The 17128-nt window shown below is 39.6% G+C and overlaps 2 protein-coding genes and 1 pseudogene across 2 annotated transcripts; 1 reads left to right on the top strand and 2 right to left on the bottom strand.

The window, feature by feature from the left end:
* The first annotated feature begins 1093 nt into the window (after positions 1-1093).
* Positions 1094-4128, top strand: LOC107278450 (tubby-like F-box protein 6; annotated as a pseudogene).
* Positions 4129-4708: 580 nt separating this feature from the next.
* LOC9269259 (lipase) lies at positions 4709-11077 on the bottom strand. The gene is made up of 10 exons (XM_015777817.3): positions 10732-11077; positions 9827-9906; positions 9471-9536; positions 9332-9379; positions 9170-9237; positions 9003-9075; positions 8738-8899; positions 8245-8439; positions 5276-5352; positions 4709-5113 (listed from the first exon to the last, which is right to left on the bottom strand). Exons 1-10 carry the CDS (start codon positions 10823-10825, stop codon positions 4873-4875), a joined length of 1104 nt encoding a protein of 367 aa, XP_015633303.1. The 5' UTR covers positions 10826-11077; the 3' UTR covers positions 4709-4872.
* Positions 11078-13100: 2023 nt separating this feature from the next.
* On the bottom strand, positions 13101-15560 carry LOC4332833 (E3 ubiquitin-protein ligase SRFP1-like). Its single transcript, XM_015773379.3, has 12 exons — positions 15452-15560; positions 15240-15327; positions 15092-15130; positions 14971-15003; positions 14811-14888; positions 14678-14721; positions 14533-14573; positions 14325-14407; positions 14113-14204; positions 13912-13981; positions 13571-13609; positions 13101-13467 (listed from the first exon to the last, which is right to left on the bottom strand). Exons 1-12 carry the CDS (start codon positions 15499-15501, stop codon positions 13342-13344), a joined length of 783 nt encoding a protein of 260 aa, XP_015628865.1. The 5' UTR covers positions 15502-15560; the 3' UTR covers positions 13101-13341.
* Between the last annotated feature and the right edge of the window lie 1568 nt (positions 15561-17128).

Genomic DNA, 17128 nt, shown 5'->3' on the forward strand with positions numbered 1-17128 from the left:
ACTCCTATTAGTTTCGACTTTTTACCAATACATCTGTGGACAGAAAATCTCACCTCCCATCTTTTAAATTTTAGACCGTTGGATGTGCTTTAAGATTCATAAAGAGGCATTAACCCTAGCTCTCCTCCCTTTTCCCTCACGTCGCGCGTATTCAGCCGCCACCCATCCCATCACTATTATCCGCCCGATCCCCCCGCCGCCACCGCCCCACCACGCCGCCGCCCGCCTCGCCGACTGGCCGGAGGGCGTCAACGGCGCCGGTGAGACCTCCCCCTCCCCCTCCCGCCTCCCCCCTCCTTCCTCTGCGAGTTGTTGGTGGCGAGATGCCCCCGCCACCAACGCCGGCCCACCGCCCTCCTCCAGCACCGTGGCTCCGGCGCCGCCGCCGACGCCTCGCCATCCGCCCGATCCGCCGCCCACTGCTGGGCTGCCTCCTCCCCCGGCTATCCCTCTAAGCCGGCAAACTCCTCCCCTTCCCCTCCCCCTCCCACCCCCTCCCACCCCAAGATCTTAACTCATAGGGTGTCGCTGGCGCTGGAGAAGAAGAGGAGGTCACCGGAGTTGGAGGAGAAGGCCTGGAGCATGAATCTCAAAGCTCATCCGGTGGCCCAAAATCTGTAAAATTTGGGGGATACAATTTCTGTCGGCAGGAGGTTAGCAAATCCGTTTTATCAAACCTCCTTCGTCTTCGCGTCGTCTTCTTGCTCCTGATCATCATCCCAGATGCCGAACTAAGAGTCATCGTTGATGCCCAGGTGCTGCTTGCCGCGGTGCCACCCGGAGGAGCAGCCTCTCCCGCACTCGATCTGCATCCATGCCTCCAGTCCCGCCCTCTCGCTGCCACCCACGTGATCCTCCGCTTCAGCCGTGCCGTCTCATCGATCATTGCCGTCGCTGCCGTCATGGATGTTTGTTGTCACCGTCGGCGGCTCGTCCGTCATGGACTTGGTGGTGGTGGTGCAGGACGGGTTTGTCGTCGATGGACACGCCTCTTCGCCGCGTGTCGTGGCCGACATGGTTTTGAAGCGAAGGTTTCGACGGGGTGACGATGGCGACGGCGGTGGCGGGTTTAGGGTTGTGAGGGACGGAGACGATGGGGGTGAAGGACGACAGCGACGACGGGGGTAGGAGTACAGCGGCGGAGGCAGTACTGCGCCGGCGGTGGCGGCAGGATGAGGGCGAGGGTGGAGGCGCTGAGGCGAGGGAATGATGGAGGGGATCGAGGGAGAGTTTGGGGATTGGGGGTGGGGGAAGGATGTTTTGCAGAAAAATCCTTATACTTTCCATGTTTACAGTCCAACCCCTGAAAGCGGAATTTTCTCTATTTCTATGAAAGACAAGGGGTTTCCTGGATAAAACATGACAGGGGTATCAGTTGGTTCAAGGATTTGTGCGATATTTCATGCAAATCCAAGGAGTTTTTTTTTTTTTTGCTAAGTAGACCAACACGCGTCCATTTCTCCAAGGAGCCAAAAACATTTGCAAAAAATGAGAAAATCGCAGCGGTAAGGAGTGTTATGAACAAAGTATGTATAAGGAAGGCCCTTTAGATGTACTGTAGGTTGTTTCATATAAAAGCATCACATGGCATTTTCCCCCTCCTTTTTTGTTTTAAGTGTTAGAATTTGGAAGGTACAAGAAATTGAAAGTGCTATGCATTTAGCATCTGAACTTAGAACAAAACTGTATGTATTTGGATGTCAAGTGTATTACTCAAACTTAATCTTTAGTTGTATCTTTTTTTTTCTTACAGATCTAAATATGGCTTACAATAACAATTAAAAGAATCAGCTAACCACCTTTGTTTTAACACGTCAAACTTTCATAGTACAAAGTTTACCATCTATGATGCCCATCCACCATATGATGGAGCTGTTGTCTCAAAATGTCTGAGAAAGCTAGCTCGTGGGCGCCGCCAGTGTGCATTTTCTCTTCTCCTGTAACTAACTGAGTTAATTTAGGATAACAATCAAGGGAATATTTTTCTTTTTTCGGTGATTTTTTTACTAACAGATTGAAAAGAAATCTATATATATGTGAAAGAAACTTTCACGTAAAATTTAAAACTTTCTATCGAAAAATTAAAAGCCATACATAAAATTTAAAACTTTCATCTCAAAATTTGAAACTCTAAACTCATTTTGTTAAAAAAAATTCAACTCGAAATTTAAACTTTCAAGTTAAATATGAAAACTTTCGACTCAAGATTTAAAATTTCAAGTCAAATTTTAAAAACTTTCAACTCAAAATTTAAATTTGTAAGACAAATTTTGAAAACTTTCAACTCGGATTTTAAAACTTTCAACTCTAGATTTGAAACTTTCTTCAGATTGAAAAACTTTCAAAGTTAAAATTTGAAAACATTCAACTCAAATATTTTGAAAACACTTGTGCGAACGATTAAAAAAATGGGGAAAAAAGGGAAAAAAGGGAAAACGCATGAGAGGAGGGGGAGCCAAAAAAAATGCGAAAAAGATGAAAAAAAAAAGAAGAAAACACAAAAAAAAGGCAAAAAGAAAAAAAAGAAAACGTGTGCGGGAGGGACAGTTTCACTCGCACGCCAATTTCTGTAAAAAAATAGTCGATTTTTAGACCCTAGGATCTGTATCAAGATTCGTGCTAATGCTTTCCGAGAAAAATGAAGGTGCGGTGCGGTGGCGGGGAGTCGATCCCGTGATCGACGAGTTACAGGCTTACAACACCAGGCTTTTGACCAACTGAGCACAAAGATTCTATTCGTTATGTCCTCAAAGTAAATCATAATTAATGAAAATTACACTATAGTGATAATTTATGCAATTATATGCCACTTACATTGTAATTACATATTAAATACATATGTAATTTTGGGACTTACATATGTAATTTTAAAACTTGCAGTGAAAATATATTAAAATTACATATGTAATTTTAAGGGCACTTAAATATGTTATTTTGGAACTTACAGTGAAAATACATTAAAATTACATATGTAATTTTGGAACTTACAGTGAAAATACATTAAAATTATGTATGTGATTTTAAATTTATTTAAGTGTAACTTTTGTGATTGTTAGTTTTCTATCGTAAATTTAATTTATATTGTGTATTATAATAAAGTTACTTATTTGTTATATTGCCAAGGCTCATTAATGGTCAACTTTGTGTTTGAAATGGCGGTAATCAGTATGTAGTCCAATCCGACTGTTTTGGACTAAAATTTGTGGCGCCATATATATAGATGGACCCAAAATGTTGGTCTGCACGTGTGGTTGGTCTGAACCAAGTATCCCCGAGAGTTCCTGCCGGGAATTACCCAGTTTCACATGTTCCCTACGAACTGAATGTTTTGGGTGCAAGGTATTGAATCAGCACTTGTGTTATGCCGAGTAAATCTATGGATAGTTTTGGTAAATATTGTCATCAACACCTGAGATCTGAATATGTGAATTCATCGATAGTGTAAAAATCACAGTGGTGATTAATGCGATCAATTAGACATGCTGAATCTATTTTCTAAAAAAAAGGCTCCAATTATAAAAAGTGGTGATAACATCACAACTCCTTGAGCCTTTTCATTGTTGATTGACATTGCATGCTAGATTTAACTGCTTCTACAGTACTTTGTAGAAAATTGCAGTGATTTTTGCGATGCATGCTTATTGCAGAGGTCCAAGAAGGATGAGCTGCATTATGGATTCCATCCCCGCATCAGCTGTTCAAGAGGGTGGAAAAGCTCCAACACAGACTGAATTTCCTCTTAGTGGCCTCGACTCTTTCCCATCGATTTCATTCTTCAGATCAAAATCACCTCGTATAGAGATAGTGCAACTTTACAATTATCTACTCAGAAGGAAGAAAAGCTGGTTCCGAAGAATAAATCTCCTAGGTGGCATGAGCAACTGCAATGATGGTGCCTCAACTTCCGTGGACGGCCACGGGCTACTCTTGCCTCTGTGAAAAACTTTCAGCTGGTGTCGTCTGATGAAAATGGACCAACTAACCAGGAGCAGGACAAGGTGATTCCTCCAGTTTGGAAAGATTGAGAAGGACTTGTTCACCATGGACTACCGTTATCCGATATCAGCATTTCAATCATTTGCAATCTGTCTGAGACCTCCCACGGTGGCCTTTCTGGACTCACTCTGATTGCACCTTAGACTCAGATCAGACAACGCGCTCCCGCTTAGACGAAGGGGCAAAGGAGGCGAACGAAAGCCCGAACCCGAATCATACGAAGGAACGATGTTTTTTCGCGAATGTGCAAAAAAATTGCACGTCAATATATTAGAAGAAGATAGCAGAGTTTGATTACACAATGCACACGGTCAGAAAACCGTTGACAGGGGGTCAAGGAAAAAAAAACAAATACAAGGAAGATAAGCTACTAAGAAAGAAAAATACTCCTATCACAAGAGGGAGGGTGGGTTAGGGGGTCCCACTACACTCCGGCTTGCACCTGAGACGAGGAGCTAGAGAAGAGTGAAGATAGGGCCATGGCGTGATCCAAAGGAAAGAGCTGCGTGCATGAGGTTGTATCACTCAGCACAGCGAGCGCGAGCTTGGCCACAATCCTCTTGCTACACTTCGGCACTATTCCACGGTGGCAATGGCAGGCACCGGAAGCGGGGGCAGCGGAGAGACGTACCAAAGATTGTGGCAAAAACATCTTCAATTTTTATAATAGTAGAGAGTAAAGATAGAGACAGAGATAGAGAAGAGAAACAACTAGCCTTGAATTGTTGTGTACTTCAATATCAATTAATCTATACCAGCATTACAGAAGAAAGCAATATCTAAAAATTTACAGCCAAAACTATATATATAGAGATACCATCAGTGAGTTGTGTTCACAAAACGCACTTTCAAGTTGCACAAGTACATACGGTACGGCTACCTAGCCGCAACTGCTATCTCCGAACCAACAACCTGCACACCGTGATCTCTGACGACGACATTGACGCCGCCGCTCTCGTCGTCGCCGCCGGCGAGTTGCCGTGCGTGCTGCAGCAGGAGCGTCTCGGCGGCGCTCCTGCCCAGGACGATCCTGCAGGTGCTCCAGTCGTCGGCCTCCATGTCCACTCCAAGGTATGTCAGGTGGTCTGACGCGCTCCAGAACAGCACCAGCACGCTCCTGGAATCAATGGATATACACGCAAAATGTTCTTCAGGATCTCTACTAGTACAGCACAGCTAGGCACAACAAATTAAGCCATTATTCTGAAGCACTGCGCTGGATTGAGATGCCAAAGGATGAACGAGCGACGATCAGTCAGTCGTCAGATCAGATGATCACCTGGAGCAGTCTGGATCTTCGCCGCTGCCGTCGCAGACTTGGTAGACTGTGCTGCCATCGACTTCATGTTCCCAGACCTGAAATTTCAGTTAGTGCGTATGTATAGGTGATATATATGCGTAAGTGAGAACATTGTTTGGGTGGTGAAACGATGATGTATGATATATCAGAGTTCAGAGGGGGCGTTTGGTTTCTGCTATCTAGCAAGAAAACCGTTACAGTTTAAATTATATATTTAATTTATACAACCACGAGTGGTAGCATTTTTTCATTCTTCAAGCAGATAAAATAGGCTGGCAAATTAGTTTAAACATTTCATGATGCCAAGATGGAAAGAAAAAATACTGTTTTGCAGAAAACTACTTGCATTGTAATCTAGTTCAATGTGAAGAAAAAATTAAGCACAAACGTTGTGACTGCAGTTTAGTAGTACTTCCTCCGTTTCACAATATAAGTCATTCTAACATTTCCCATATTCATATTGATGTTAATGAATCTAGCTAGATATATATGTCTAGATTCATTAACATTAATATGAACTAGGAAGGTGGCCCGCGCGTATGCGCGGGCACTTATATTATTGAAAGGTAAGATTTTTATTATTTGTTTAAAGATTTTGTCTCATAGATTAAGGGAAAACTAAAGTTCGGATAATGTAATTTTATAATAATTTAAGGTTTCTATTTTTCTTAAAGTATCTTAAAAATCCATTCACAAATTTTTAAGTAGGAGATGGATTAAGTACTTACGACTTTTGAAACATGTTATTTTCTCGAGTAAATAATAAACTATATATTGCTTGTAGTATGGCTACAAATTAAAAATGTGAGAGCAAGATACTCAAAATTCTTGTGATTAAATCGTCTCATGAAGGCGCATGATATAGTAAGAAAGAGAGGGAAGCGTATATATGAAGAAAAGAAGAAAGGGAAAAATGATAAAAGGGAGGGGAAGCATAGGTACCCACGCGTACGTAGGTGCGTATCGAAGGTGGAGAGGTGGGACCTTGTAGTATTTAGTTTCTTCTAAGATCAATTTAATCTAATGGTTTATAATATTGAACCCACCGATTTAAGTGAAAATCAAGTAATAGATAATTTGCTTTTTTTCTTAGAATTTCTAATATGTTCTCTAATTTATTAGAGCACCAAGTGGTAGCTTGAGGGTATTTGAAATTTTAATGGACTTACCACATGTAATGAGAATATTAACATGTAATATATATGTATGGGATATATGTTAATATTCATTCTAGCTTTGTCCATGTTTATATACATGTAGAGAGAAATTAAATATGTTGCTAGCAAACCATTAGATGTCTAATTAATAGCAAATAATTTTGACACATATTTGCAATTGTTCATAGTAGCTCTTAAGATTCATGTTACCACTTTGATTATTCGTTGATCACCATGATTCGCACGAAAAAAATATGTACTACTTAGGGTTTAGGAAAACTGAAATTGATGAATTATCTGATTTATGTGATAGCTATTTGAGATTATAAACAAATGAATTAACTTCTAAATAGTTAAAAAGTCGTTTAAGAAAAGCACCATTTATAAACTTGGAAAAGCGTGGAGCGTGCAAACGAAAATGCAAAAGATGGAATCAATAAAAAAAATAAGGCCTTAAAACTCCCTTATTACTCTTATCCTAGTACGAATTATATTAATATGTGTTAATATTATGCTGAAAATAGGGAGGAGATTGGAGAGGAATGAATAGCATACAACTCGAGCCAGAGATGGGTTGGCAGTGTAACAGTGTTATGCACATGTGATTGGAGAGGGAGGTGGAGGGGACATTGTTTTTCTAATGTTTCTAAATAATGTAGGTGAGAACTCGTTGTTTTCTCATTCTAAAAATCTTTAACAGTTGATATATATGTGGTGGCTTAAGATTTTTTATTAACAAAAGCGGTAGCGTTGCAGCGATCGTGATCACCTAAGATGCCTCAGACACGATGCTTTGTCACACGTGCGAAAGGCAAAGGTGTAGATGTGCATTGTGCAGCGGACCAAAAAGAGAACTTTGGACACTTTAGTTATTAACAATAGATATGTTGATTTAAATAATGGGTCCACCGGTTCTAGTGTAAATGTAAATTAGTTAATATATATTTTAAATTGTTAATTTAATGGGTACACAATATGATGGTGTAGAATTTATTTTAAAATAGTATATTATTTGAGAATAATAGTCCAAATTAATAAAAAAAAAGATCCCATGATTTAAATAATGGGTCCATCTGTTTAAGTGCACGTATAATTAGTTAATATAGATCTTAAATTATTTATTTGATAAGTACACATTATAATTGTGTAAAGTTTATTTTAAAATAGTGTATTATTTGAAAATAATAGTACAAATTAATGAGTACACCGGTTTAATTGGAAATTATATTGATTTAATGGGTAAACATATAATGGTGTAAATTTTATTTTCAAAGATTGTAGAGCTAATTTAGTTAACTGTGTTTATAAAGAATTATATGATGGTATATTCTTTGTTTGTAAATTATGTTTATTTAGAATATATATATATCAATTATATAAATGGAAAAAAGAAGAGAGAAAAAGGAAGAAATAATTGGAGGGAGGCGTACATACTACATACCAAAATAATTGGAAGGAGGCGTACGTACTGCATACCCATGTACGTACGTGAGTTAGGTGGGACCCATAGTATTTGGTTTATTTTAGAATCAATTTTATCTAACGGTGTATAATATTGGACCCACCAATTTAAGTGAAAATCAAGGGGTAGATGTTTTGCTTTTTTCTTAGAATTTACAGGATTTTCTCTAATTTATTAGAGCGCCATGTGGTAACTTGAGAGCGTTTGTAGGAAGTTTAATGGACTTTTAGTATATAATAGATAGATAGATGTGGAAAATGCTAGAATGACTTACATTGTGAAACAGAGGGAGTAGCAAATTTCCTGTTTTTATGCAAGAGCTAGCATACCTCTGTTGGGAAGTGATGGTATGTTTGGTCTGGAAAAATGAAAAAATATGGGGGCAAATGCGGCACAATGTCATGCTCATGTGTCACTCGAATTGTATTGGGCACATATTTGGTAAAGTAGGATGCAAATGCAGCGTTGCCAACGCGCGGCTGCCCAAAAGTCATCAGGTAAACATTGTTGCCTCCATGGGTAATCTGCAAATGTAGAAAGCATTTCAGAGTTTAATGAATCAGCGGTGAAAGAATATCTACTGTCGAAACAAGGTATCTTCTTAATTATAACATCATACTTAAAAAAACTTGTGACTGTTTTTTAGCAATTCCCTTGCAAACATGCAACGTTAGTGAAACTACATTACAATCAAGCTTTCTGAATTTGTTCAGTTCGGATTGTTTTGGCCTGTTCATTGTGATTGTGGTGATATTTCTCCCTATTTCCTTTAACTGATGCTTAAATTCAGCAAGTATTTGGTTGAATTTCAGTAGCACTTACCGCAAGATCAAGTGCACAGAAAGAAGCAAGCGCTCCTCCCATTGAATGCCCTGTAACTATTATGCTAATATCTCCATATAACTTCCTCGCCTTGTGAACGGCGTTTGCGATGGCTGGACGTAAAAGTGTGTTATTGTAAGAAGAGTAAAATCCAGTGTGAACCTTTAACCAGAGTAGAAATCTCATCAGACCCAAAGAAAAAAAAACTCATGTCCTATTCTTCAGCAAAAAAGTATAATTACATTAACAGGTCAGTGGCAAAAACCTTTGCGTCGGGCATGTCCGGGTAGTTCAGATCAGATTGCTTCCATAGCATATCCTTAATCCAATTCTGTACACTGAGCAGAAAATTTAGGCATGAATACAGAGGGATATCATAACTCCCGTAGAAGCCACTAAGAACAAGAAAATTGTGTAGAGTTATTTCAGAACCTGTTCTCTTGAGTTCCCCTGATTGAAACAATGATAGCGTTGAGATTGTGATCGACACCAACAAATGCCTGTCATATTGTTTAATGTCATGTAGTAGCATTTTATTTAAATAGGATTGATGAGAACTGTATTGTAAAACAGTATTAGCATTTAGATATAGACCTGCAAGCAGTTCTGGACATCAACGATTAGACGTCTCATCTCGAACCCCTGTTTTCGGAAAACAAGCGCCCATGACAAAATCAATTTTAATCGTGATCAAAATGAAACTAATTAGGCACCAAAGTGTTGGGTATCTTACTTGGATTAAGTCATTGCATTTTGAGCATGTCCATGTATAGAGCTCTGTTAGATCTGTCATATAGACCTATATATACGAGAGGAAATCATTTTTTTAGATAATGGGTAACGCCTGGCCTCTGCATCCTAAGGTGGATGCACACTGCCAAATACGAGAGGAAATAATTGAGGGTAACTTCATGTCGAGAAAAAAAAAGAATAAACTAAAAAGGGGTTGACTCTATTCACTGCAAGATACAATTTACTCTTGAATTACACCAAAAAAAAAATTGGGGGGTGGGGGAGTGGTGCATTGAGTATTGTATTTGTATATGACACATGACACAATTTGGAAAGAATAAGGTGATGATAACTTACAGCTGAGGCATACTCCACAATAGTCTTGGCAAGTGTAAGGTTGAAACCAAAGCTCTGCTCACTATTCTGGACACTGGATTCTGTGGAGATTGGAACATCTAGCCTTTAGGCATGCTGATAGATATCTTATCGAAAAGAACAGGGATGCTGATATGTGCAAATCTCAGTTACACATCATACATTCATACTCATCAAGAATAAATGCTATCAGACAAGAATTAGAACATAAGTAAACTTTAGTGTTGCATTTGTGTATTCCTTAGATTGTCTGGGTGATGAAAGCAATGTTCCTGCTAGGGTACCATTCCTTCTTCATGCCATTAGATGAAAGAATTGAGATACAAAGGCCCTGTACTTTGCTATACATTTGAAGGTTCAAGTTCAACTCACGCGTGCAAAATATCCTTTTTTTTTTTGCTTCCAGGTACAATAGTTATTGATTTCATATACCCTATCCGTTTCACAATGTAAGTCATTTTAGCATTTCCTACATTCATATTGATGCTAATGAATCTAGACAGATGTGAGAAATGTTAGATTTACTTACATCGTCAAACGGAGGAAGTAAACAATAGTCAACATTATTAATCGTCTTGCAGAAAGCCAGAAACAATAGTCAACAATAACAGTCAACATCACTGTCTTCCAGAAACAGCCACACTACTAGTGATTAAATCTACTACTACAGTACAAGCAAACCTTGCATGAGCACATTGAGATATAAAATTCGCCTCATTTTTCCCCCCTTCTCAAATTGAAATTAAATCGATGAAGAGAAATCAGTTGCATAAAAAAACAAAATTGCATCAAAGAAAACAAAAAAGAACAGAAAGAAATCAAATAATCAATCCATCAGCTGCCGCGCTAGCAGCAAGTGATAAGGCTGAGGCAGAGATGAGCTTTACCTGTTGCTGCTACGATCCCATGGGGTGGGCGCGATGCAGCAGGGATGAGCACCAGAAGCATCGCCGCCGCCGCCGGCCGCCTCCGCTTCTCCATATGCCAACGTTGCACCTCCGCTACTTTCTTTTTCAAGATAATGAAAAATTTTATTGAATCCAGTCAATTACATCAAGATGAACCTCCTAATTCGGAGGAGTTAGCTGCAGAGAGAGAGAGAGAGAGAGAGACGATGGAGTGGAGGAGGAGAAATCGAGAAGCAGAGGAGGAGGTTGCAGGACGGATGGAAGGAAGGAAGAAATTGGCAGGTTGGTAGGGCGAGGTCGTCAGACGCGCAGCACGAGATGAGGCGAGAAGAGGCTACGGAGTACGGAGTAGTACTAGTACTAGACTACTACGGTTGCCGCGGCTGTGTTTAGATTCACGCCAAAATTAAAAGTTCGAACAAATTGGATCAATATGATGAAAAAGTTGTAAGTTTGTGGGTAGAAAAGTTTGATGTGACGGAAAAATTGGAAGTTTGAAAAAAAAAAAGTTAAAATCTAAACAAGGCTGCTGTTATGGCGCAACAACGACCACGTTTCGGCTTCGCTAAAAGAAAATAATGTTTGAGCGGATGTCAGAAAGGGTTTTTGACAAGAATAAAATAATTAATTTTATAACTCGTCTGAAAACCGTGAGTAAAATAATTAATTTCATAACTCGTCTGAAAACCGCGAATCTTTTGAGCCTAATTAAGCCATTGGGTTACTGTTGCATTTATAGCTAATCATGGATTAATTAGGCTCAAAAGATTCATCTCGTATTTCCATGCAAATTATGCAATTAGCTTTTATTTTTATCTATATTTAATGATTCATGCATGTGTTTAAAGATTCAATATGATGTTTTTGGAAAAAAAAATTTGGGAGCTAAACCCGGTCTTCGTTTTGTTGTAGGCCATTTGTGTCTCTTGCTTTTCTCCTTCCAACTCCTACCTACCAACATCTACATGGCATGCAAGGATAAATCTAGAACGAAATATATGATGTGTCTACGCTTACAAATAATCATAGGTATAATATAATGTTTAATTTGATCTAATACTTATGAGATTTCAAAATTTCCCCTATGTCAAGTGAACATCACCTAAACTTTGGATTTATTCACTTCGCTGCCAATTTCAATCTTACTAATTTTAGCAATACCAAATTTTGATACGTTTTTACGTTGTCAAATTTTGATAGCGCTGGATTTATTTAGTTTGATTTCTTTCCAAAATTCGGTAGTATTTCTATGAGAGAAAAGTTCCAGAGCTACCACGATTTGATAGGATAATGTTAGTAAAAGGTAGTGTTTAGTTTGTTACCCTATTAAAATTTGAGAACACCAAAATTTGCTATGGTTAAAAGTGGTGTTAAAGTGAACAAACTTCACATGTACATCCGCCCCTAGCTGCAGTAAACCCACTTACCTCTAAAAATAAATTGTGGTTGTAAACTGAGCATGGCTACTCATGCTTTTTTTTTAACTTGTTGCACAACATTATATTAATAGTACATACTCGTAAGGGTGTGTTTGATAAAGCGTATATACTTATCGGAAGAGGGCTTCTCTGACATGGGTCACTAGCATGTGGGTCCTTGAGCTATGGGGCTCGCATGTCAACCCCTTAAAGTCAGAGGGCAATAAGTTAGAGAATCTCTTTCCATATTTACGTTACTTATGGCTATGTTATGTCTCTAATCTGGTTAAGACGTGTGCAAGGCACACTCACTTGTGACATTTTGACCAAATTTGCAAAACTACGAATTTAGACAATCTATCGTAAAAGCTATCGGTTTAGTACCAAATTTACCGCAAACCTACATATATTTTTTTAGATAATGGCAAACCTACAGATTTAGTAGTGAAATTCTAAATATAGATTTTAGCTCCTAGGACTACTATTATGTTAGAATTATAAACGTTGTACTTTTGCACTAAAATAGCACTAAATCTATAGATTGCGGTATTATGCTTTACATAGTTTCATGATAAGCTCAATACTAAATCTCTAGTTCTGTGAGATACCCGCTTTAAATCTATAGTTTTACGACAGTTTGATTTATACGTAGTTTTACGAATTTACTATGAAATAGAAATTAATCTATATTTATTTAAAGTAGAATTGGCTAATAAGTATCCATGGGCTTAGCCCACTCCCACCTCTCTAATCCATCGCCTTGGCCTCTTGGGGTGGGATGGTATGGTCAACAGGCCGCCTGTGGCCGAATGAGGCCTGAACAGGCACAAAGGCAATACGTACCCTTTTTCAGGCCCAGAAAAAGAACAGAAATGCCAGGTGTCCTTTAGTGTTTTTAGCTTGGATCTGCACTCTGCAGACCAACAAAAATTGGGCACATCCCTAACTGTTTCTTCGCCTTTCAAATTCACCTTGCTTTGTTACATAAAACGTGTATAATTCGCATACAAGATGTGACCCATGCAGTTCATGTTGGACTGAAAATACACTTAATTGGCTACTTAAAATAACCCAGCCAATACTACTGAATACTAAGTATAAATCAATAATATGATGCTGCGGTGCTGACAGCATCTGCAGCTGAATTTTATATGAAATTTACTCAATTTAATTAAGCAGGGAGCACCGGGGCAGCCACCCTGCAGGTGTTGTGAGACTGGCAATGGCAGCACTTGTGCCCTGCCACCCTCGCGTACACCTGCGTCGTGTCCCTGCAGTCGTTGCACACGATCCATCCCTGCAAACCAACACCAATCAGCAACATTAGCGTCAAAGTGTATGTAGTATTTTATACTGTCAAATGGCACAGGGTGAGAGTTCTTGGATGGAGGCAAGCTTACCTTTCCCATGTAATCTATGTGCAGCATATTTGCTTCAATCTGCAGAGGTTAAAAAATGAACATATTATGGCAGTATTCCTACAAATTAATTATCACTAAGGCTTTAGATTGGTGAGACTACTGCAACTCTGCAAGTTTGAAACCTTTCCAAAATGTAATTGAAATGATGAGCCAATATCTGGTCCGGTTTTTTAGTTCCTTTGCATATGATTTGTATTTTGGTTTATTTTATATTCACTATTTCTGAACCTACAACAGGTCTATTAAATAAATTGAAAGATGAAGTCTAGTTGTATAATGCTATTGTGTTAAGCAAGCTCACTAAGAAATTTAATACATACCTCAGCGTCCAAAGCCCTCAAGAACTTGTCCATGTCAAAGATAGGCATCGAGCATATGGGACAAGAGAACCTACAATTATCAGGCATCCAAGAAGAACAAGATCACACGAAAGAGATGACTAATCTAGCACACAAAGTAAAGAAACAAACAAAGAAAGAAAGAGCCACATGGAAACAGATCAACACAGCATGGGCGATTACTTGTCGTGCTTCAGCATCTCGTGGAAGCATTGCAGGTGCATCGTGTGCCCACATCTGAGCACGGACGTCTCCCTTAGAGAGTCAAACAGATACTGCATTTGTGATGACGATCGACAGTTTCGTACATAAGAGACTGCATTTTTTTTAAATGAACAGTATGCAGAAGGTAGCGTCACTGTTCTGTTCTGGCAGAAGAACATTAGAACACACACCTCGTAACAGATGGGGCAGTTGTTCTTCATGGAGTTCTCGATGCAGCAGTGCTTGTCGCGCAGGCTGACCGAGTAGCATGATCCTGTGTTTCAACAGATATTTAAAAGTGGAATTGAGAGATTCAGATTCAACCATCTCACCAGTAAATAGTAATAGCTTGGGATTTCAGTACCGAGTATCGAGAGATGTAGGATCACACTGACTCACCACATTTTTCGCAGTGGAAGAAGTTATCCTTCCCTCCAACTCTATTGCAAATTTGCAATGCATCCCAAATTCAGTCAGCTCAGAAAATTTGAAATGCATTCCCACTTTTTAAGTGATTTTTTTAGATGGTGTGGTAAAAACATACCTGCAGATGCCGCAATCTTGGCAGTGGAAGTGTTCCCTGTCAACCTGCAGAACACGAACGTGCATCTCATCAACAACCAAATCGAAAATCACCAGATCCAGCAGAAGCAAAGCAAGCAGCATCGGCATCTCACGTCGTCGTCGAAGAATTTGCACGCGCTGCAGAAGTACTCGCCCATGCAAACGCCGCAGTTGTAGCACACTTGCGCAACCTGCTCAAAAAAAAAATCACCGGTCAGAAACAAAAATTGATCCAAGAAACGGAAAGGAAAGCCCAGTGGATTCAACACTAACCGGCTGTTCGGTGTCACAGACGAGACAGATAACCTGAAGAGCAGATACCCCAAGATAAGTTTTTTCAGTTTTTTTCAGATCAAGAAACAGGATCGAATTGATGTGATATAGGAGCACCCACCGATTCAACCGCGTGCCGATCGAGCTCGTGGCCGTCTTTCTGATCCAAGAACAGGGAGCGGCACATCAGAAAGGCAGGAGCAGAAAAAATAAAAATAAAATTCAGGATTGGTGATGCAATGCAAGCAAGCACGCGGGGGAGACGAAACCGTGGACTCGTTGTGGCAATGGCGGCAGTGGAAGACGTCGTTGCAGCACGGCGCCCGGATCCTGCACCTCCTCCTGTAGTGCTTGCATCTGCGCGCGCGCCAACGACTCGATGAGCTCAAAAACAAAACGAAGAAAGAACACGAAAGCTTTTCTTGTCCAAGAACAGCAGCGGCAAGGAGGAGGAGGAGAAGTGCAGAGCAGAGGAATTTACCCAAATCCCATCCTGCCGAATCCGTGGCGAGACGCGTCGTCGAGCTCCATCGGTTCGATGGCCGCGGCGAGATCCGAGCAGCCTCGCGCGCCGCTGTTGCTGCGGCGGCGCGCCAAGAAGGGGACGACTACTATTTTATACTAGTGAGGAGGCGAGCTGTGCTCGCGAGTGTGTGTGTGTGTGGTGGGGGCTTGGAAGGAAGGGCTGCCGAGAATGGCAAGAAAATGGATTGAGATCAGCTGCAGTGGTAACTTCCACTGTAACTTAGGACTGCACGTATCTTCAACCATTCATTTTGATGATGAATGGTCCAGATTTATCGCTACAGTGATCAAAATAGAATCATAAAACTAATATTTTATTCTACGGTACTTTTGCTATAGTGCTCTGACTAACCTGTGCCATCCGATTCAGATCAAACGGTAGCAACTATGACTGCATAAGTTGCAGTCAGTACTACTACTGCAGCTGATCCAAATCTCAAGAAAATGGAGATTGGGGATTGGGTCGCCACTGTCCTGTCAGACACACGGATTCTCTACTGTAAAAAGGAAAGTCCTGATTGAGATGTTTAGTAACCAAATTTATGAGAATCTAAAAACGTTAAGAGTTTTTTAGCTTATGGCTTTTAACTCATATCTTTAAATTCTACTACTACACTTTCTATAATCTGATGGTCCTATAGTAGCAAAACAGTATATTTGTAAACGGAAAGTAATTTGTGAATAAAACTTTTATATACGTGTTCTTAGTTATCTAAAAGCAAATACTGAAAAATAAATTTCGATGAAAAAACCAAAAATCAGCTTTAAAATTAATGTTGAAAATTTTAATTTTGACTAATAAGTATAAGCATAAGCGAAAAGATGATGTTGTAAGTTATTTGGAAGAGTTCGTGATTCTGAAAGAAGCTGCAATTGTTTTTCCAAACAGTCCAAAAGTTGTCTTCAGATGTTGCATCTGTTTGGAGTAAAAATAAATAACTTCTCTCTCTTTGAGGTTCTTGGTGGTCGCCTAGGAGGAGCCTTAAATGCCAGCACTGTTTTGTTTACAACTCTTCTTTTTTTTCAACATCTTCTGCTTGGGAAATTCGGAGCTATCTTTTGAAAGTGTACTTTTTTAAAACTTATCAAGATGCAATGGCCTTTGCATTTCTTCCTCTCAGAGCTTTCAAGAATTGTAGTATATACCAGCAAGGTTGGATTGAGGAGGTGGCGTGCAGGTAGATCAAAGTGACATGCTGCCCGCTCCGCTCCGCACCAACTGTATTCAAGATGACGATTCCTTGCTTCCTCCGGCAGTTCATTCCCACGATCCACGCATCAACCCATGACAAACTAACCGATCTTATCAGTTTATTTTCATCGTTGTTTATTTTATGGCATTAGCTTTTAAATCATTAAAAATATATATACAGAAGTTTTATACCAAAATATTATTTTTTAATAATAAATGTTAGGCCTTATAATCAATTGTAAACGAAATGACTGAACGGTAGGACTCGATGACCTCTAAAGGTCTGCAGACACGCTACATTATCTTATCTTTCTTGTAATGGGTGAAATTTTTAGAAACAAATCCACAGAAATTGATTTATTCCTTCTATAAATTTTTAAATTTCATGTATTCGAAAGGAGTCCTACCGTTTAGCGAGCCATCTCCATAAAATTTGCTTCC

This window comes from Oryza sativa, chromosome 3 (genome assembly GCF_034140825.1).
Source record: "Oryza sativa Japonica Group chromosome 3, ASM3414082v1".
In the NCBI taxonomy this organism is placed as follows: Eukaryota; Viridiplantae; Streptophyta; class Magnoliopsida; order Poales; family Poaceae; genus Oryza; species Oryza sativa.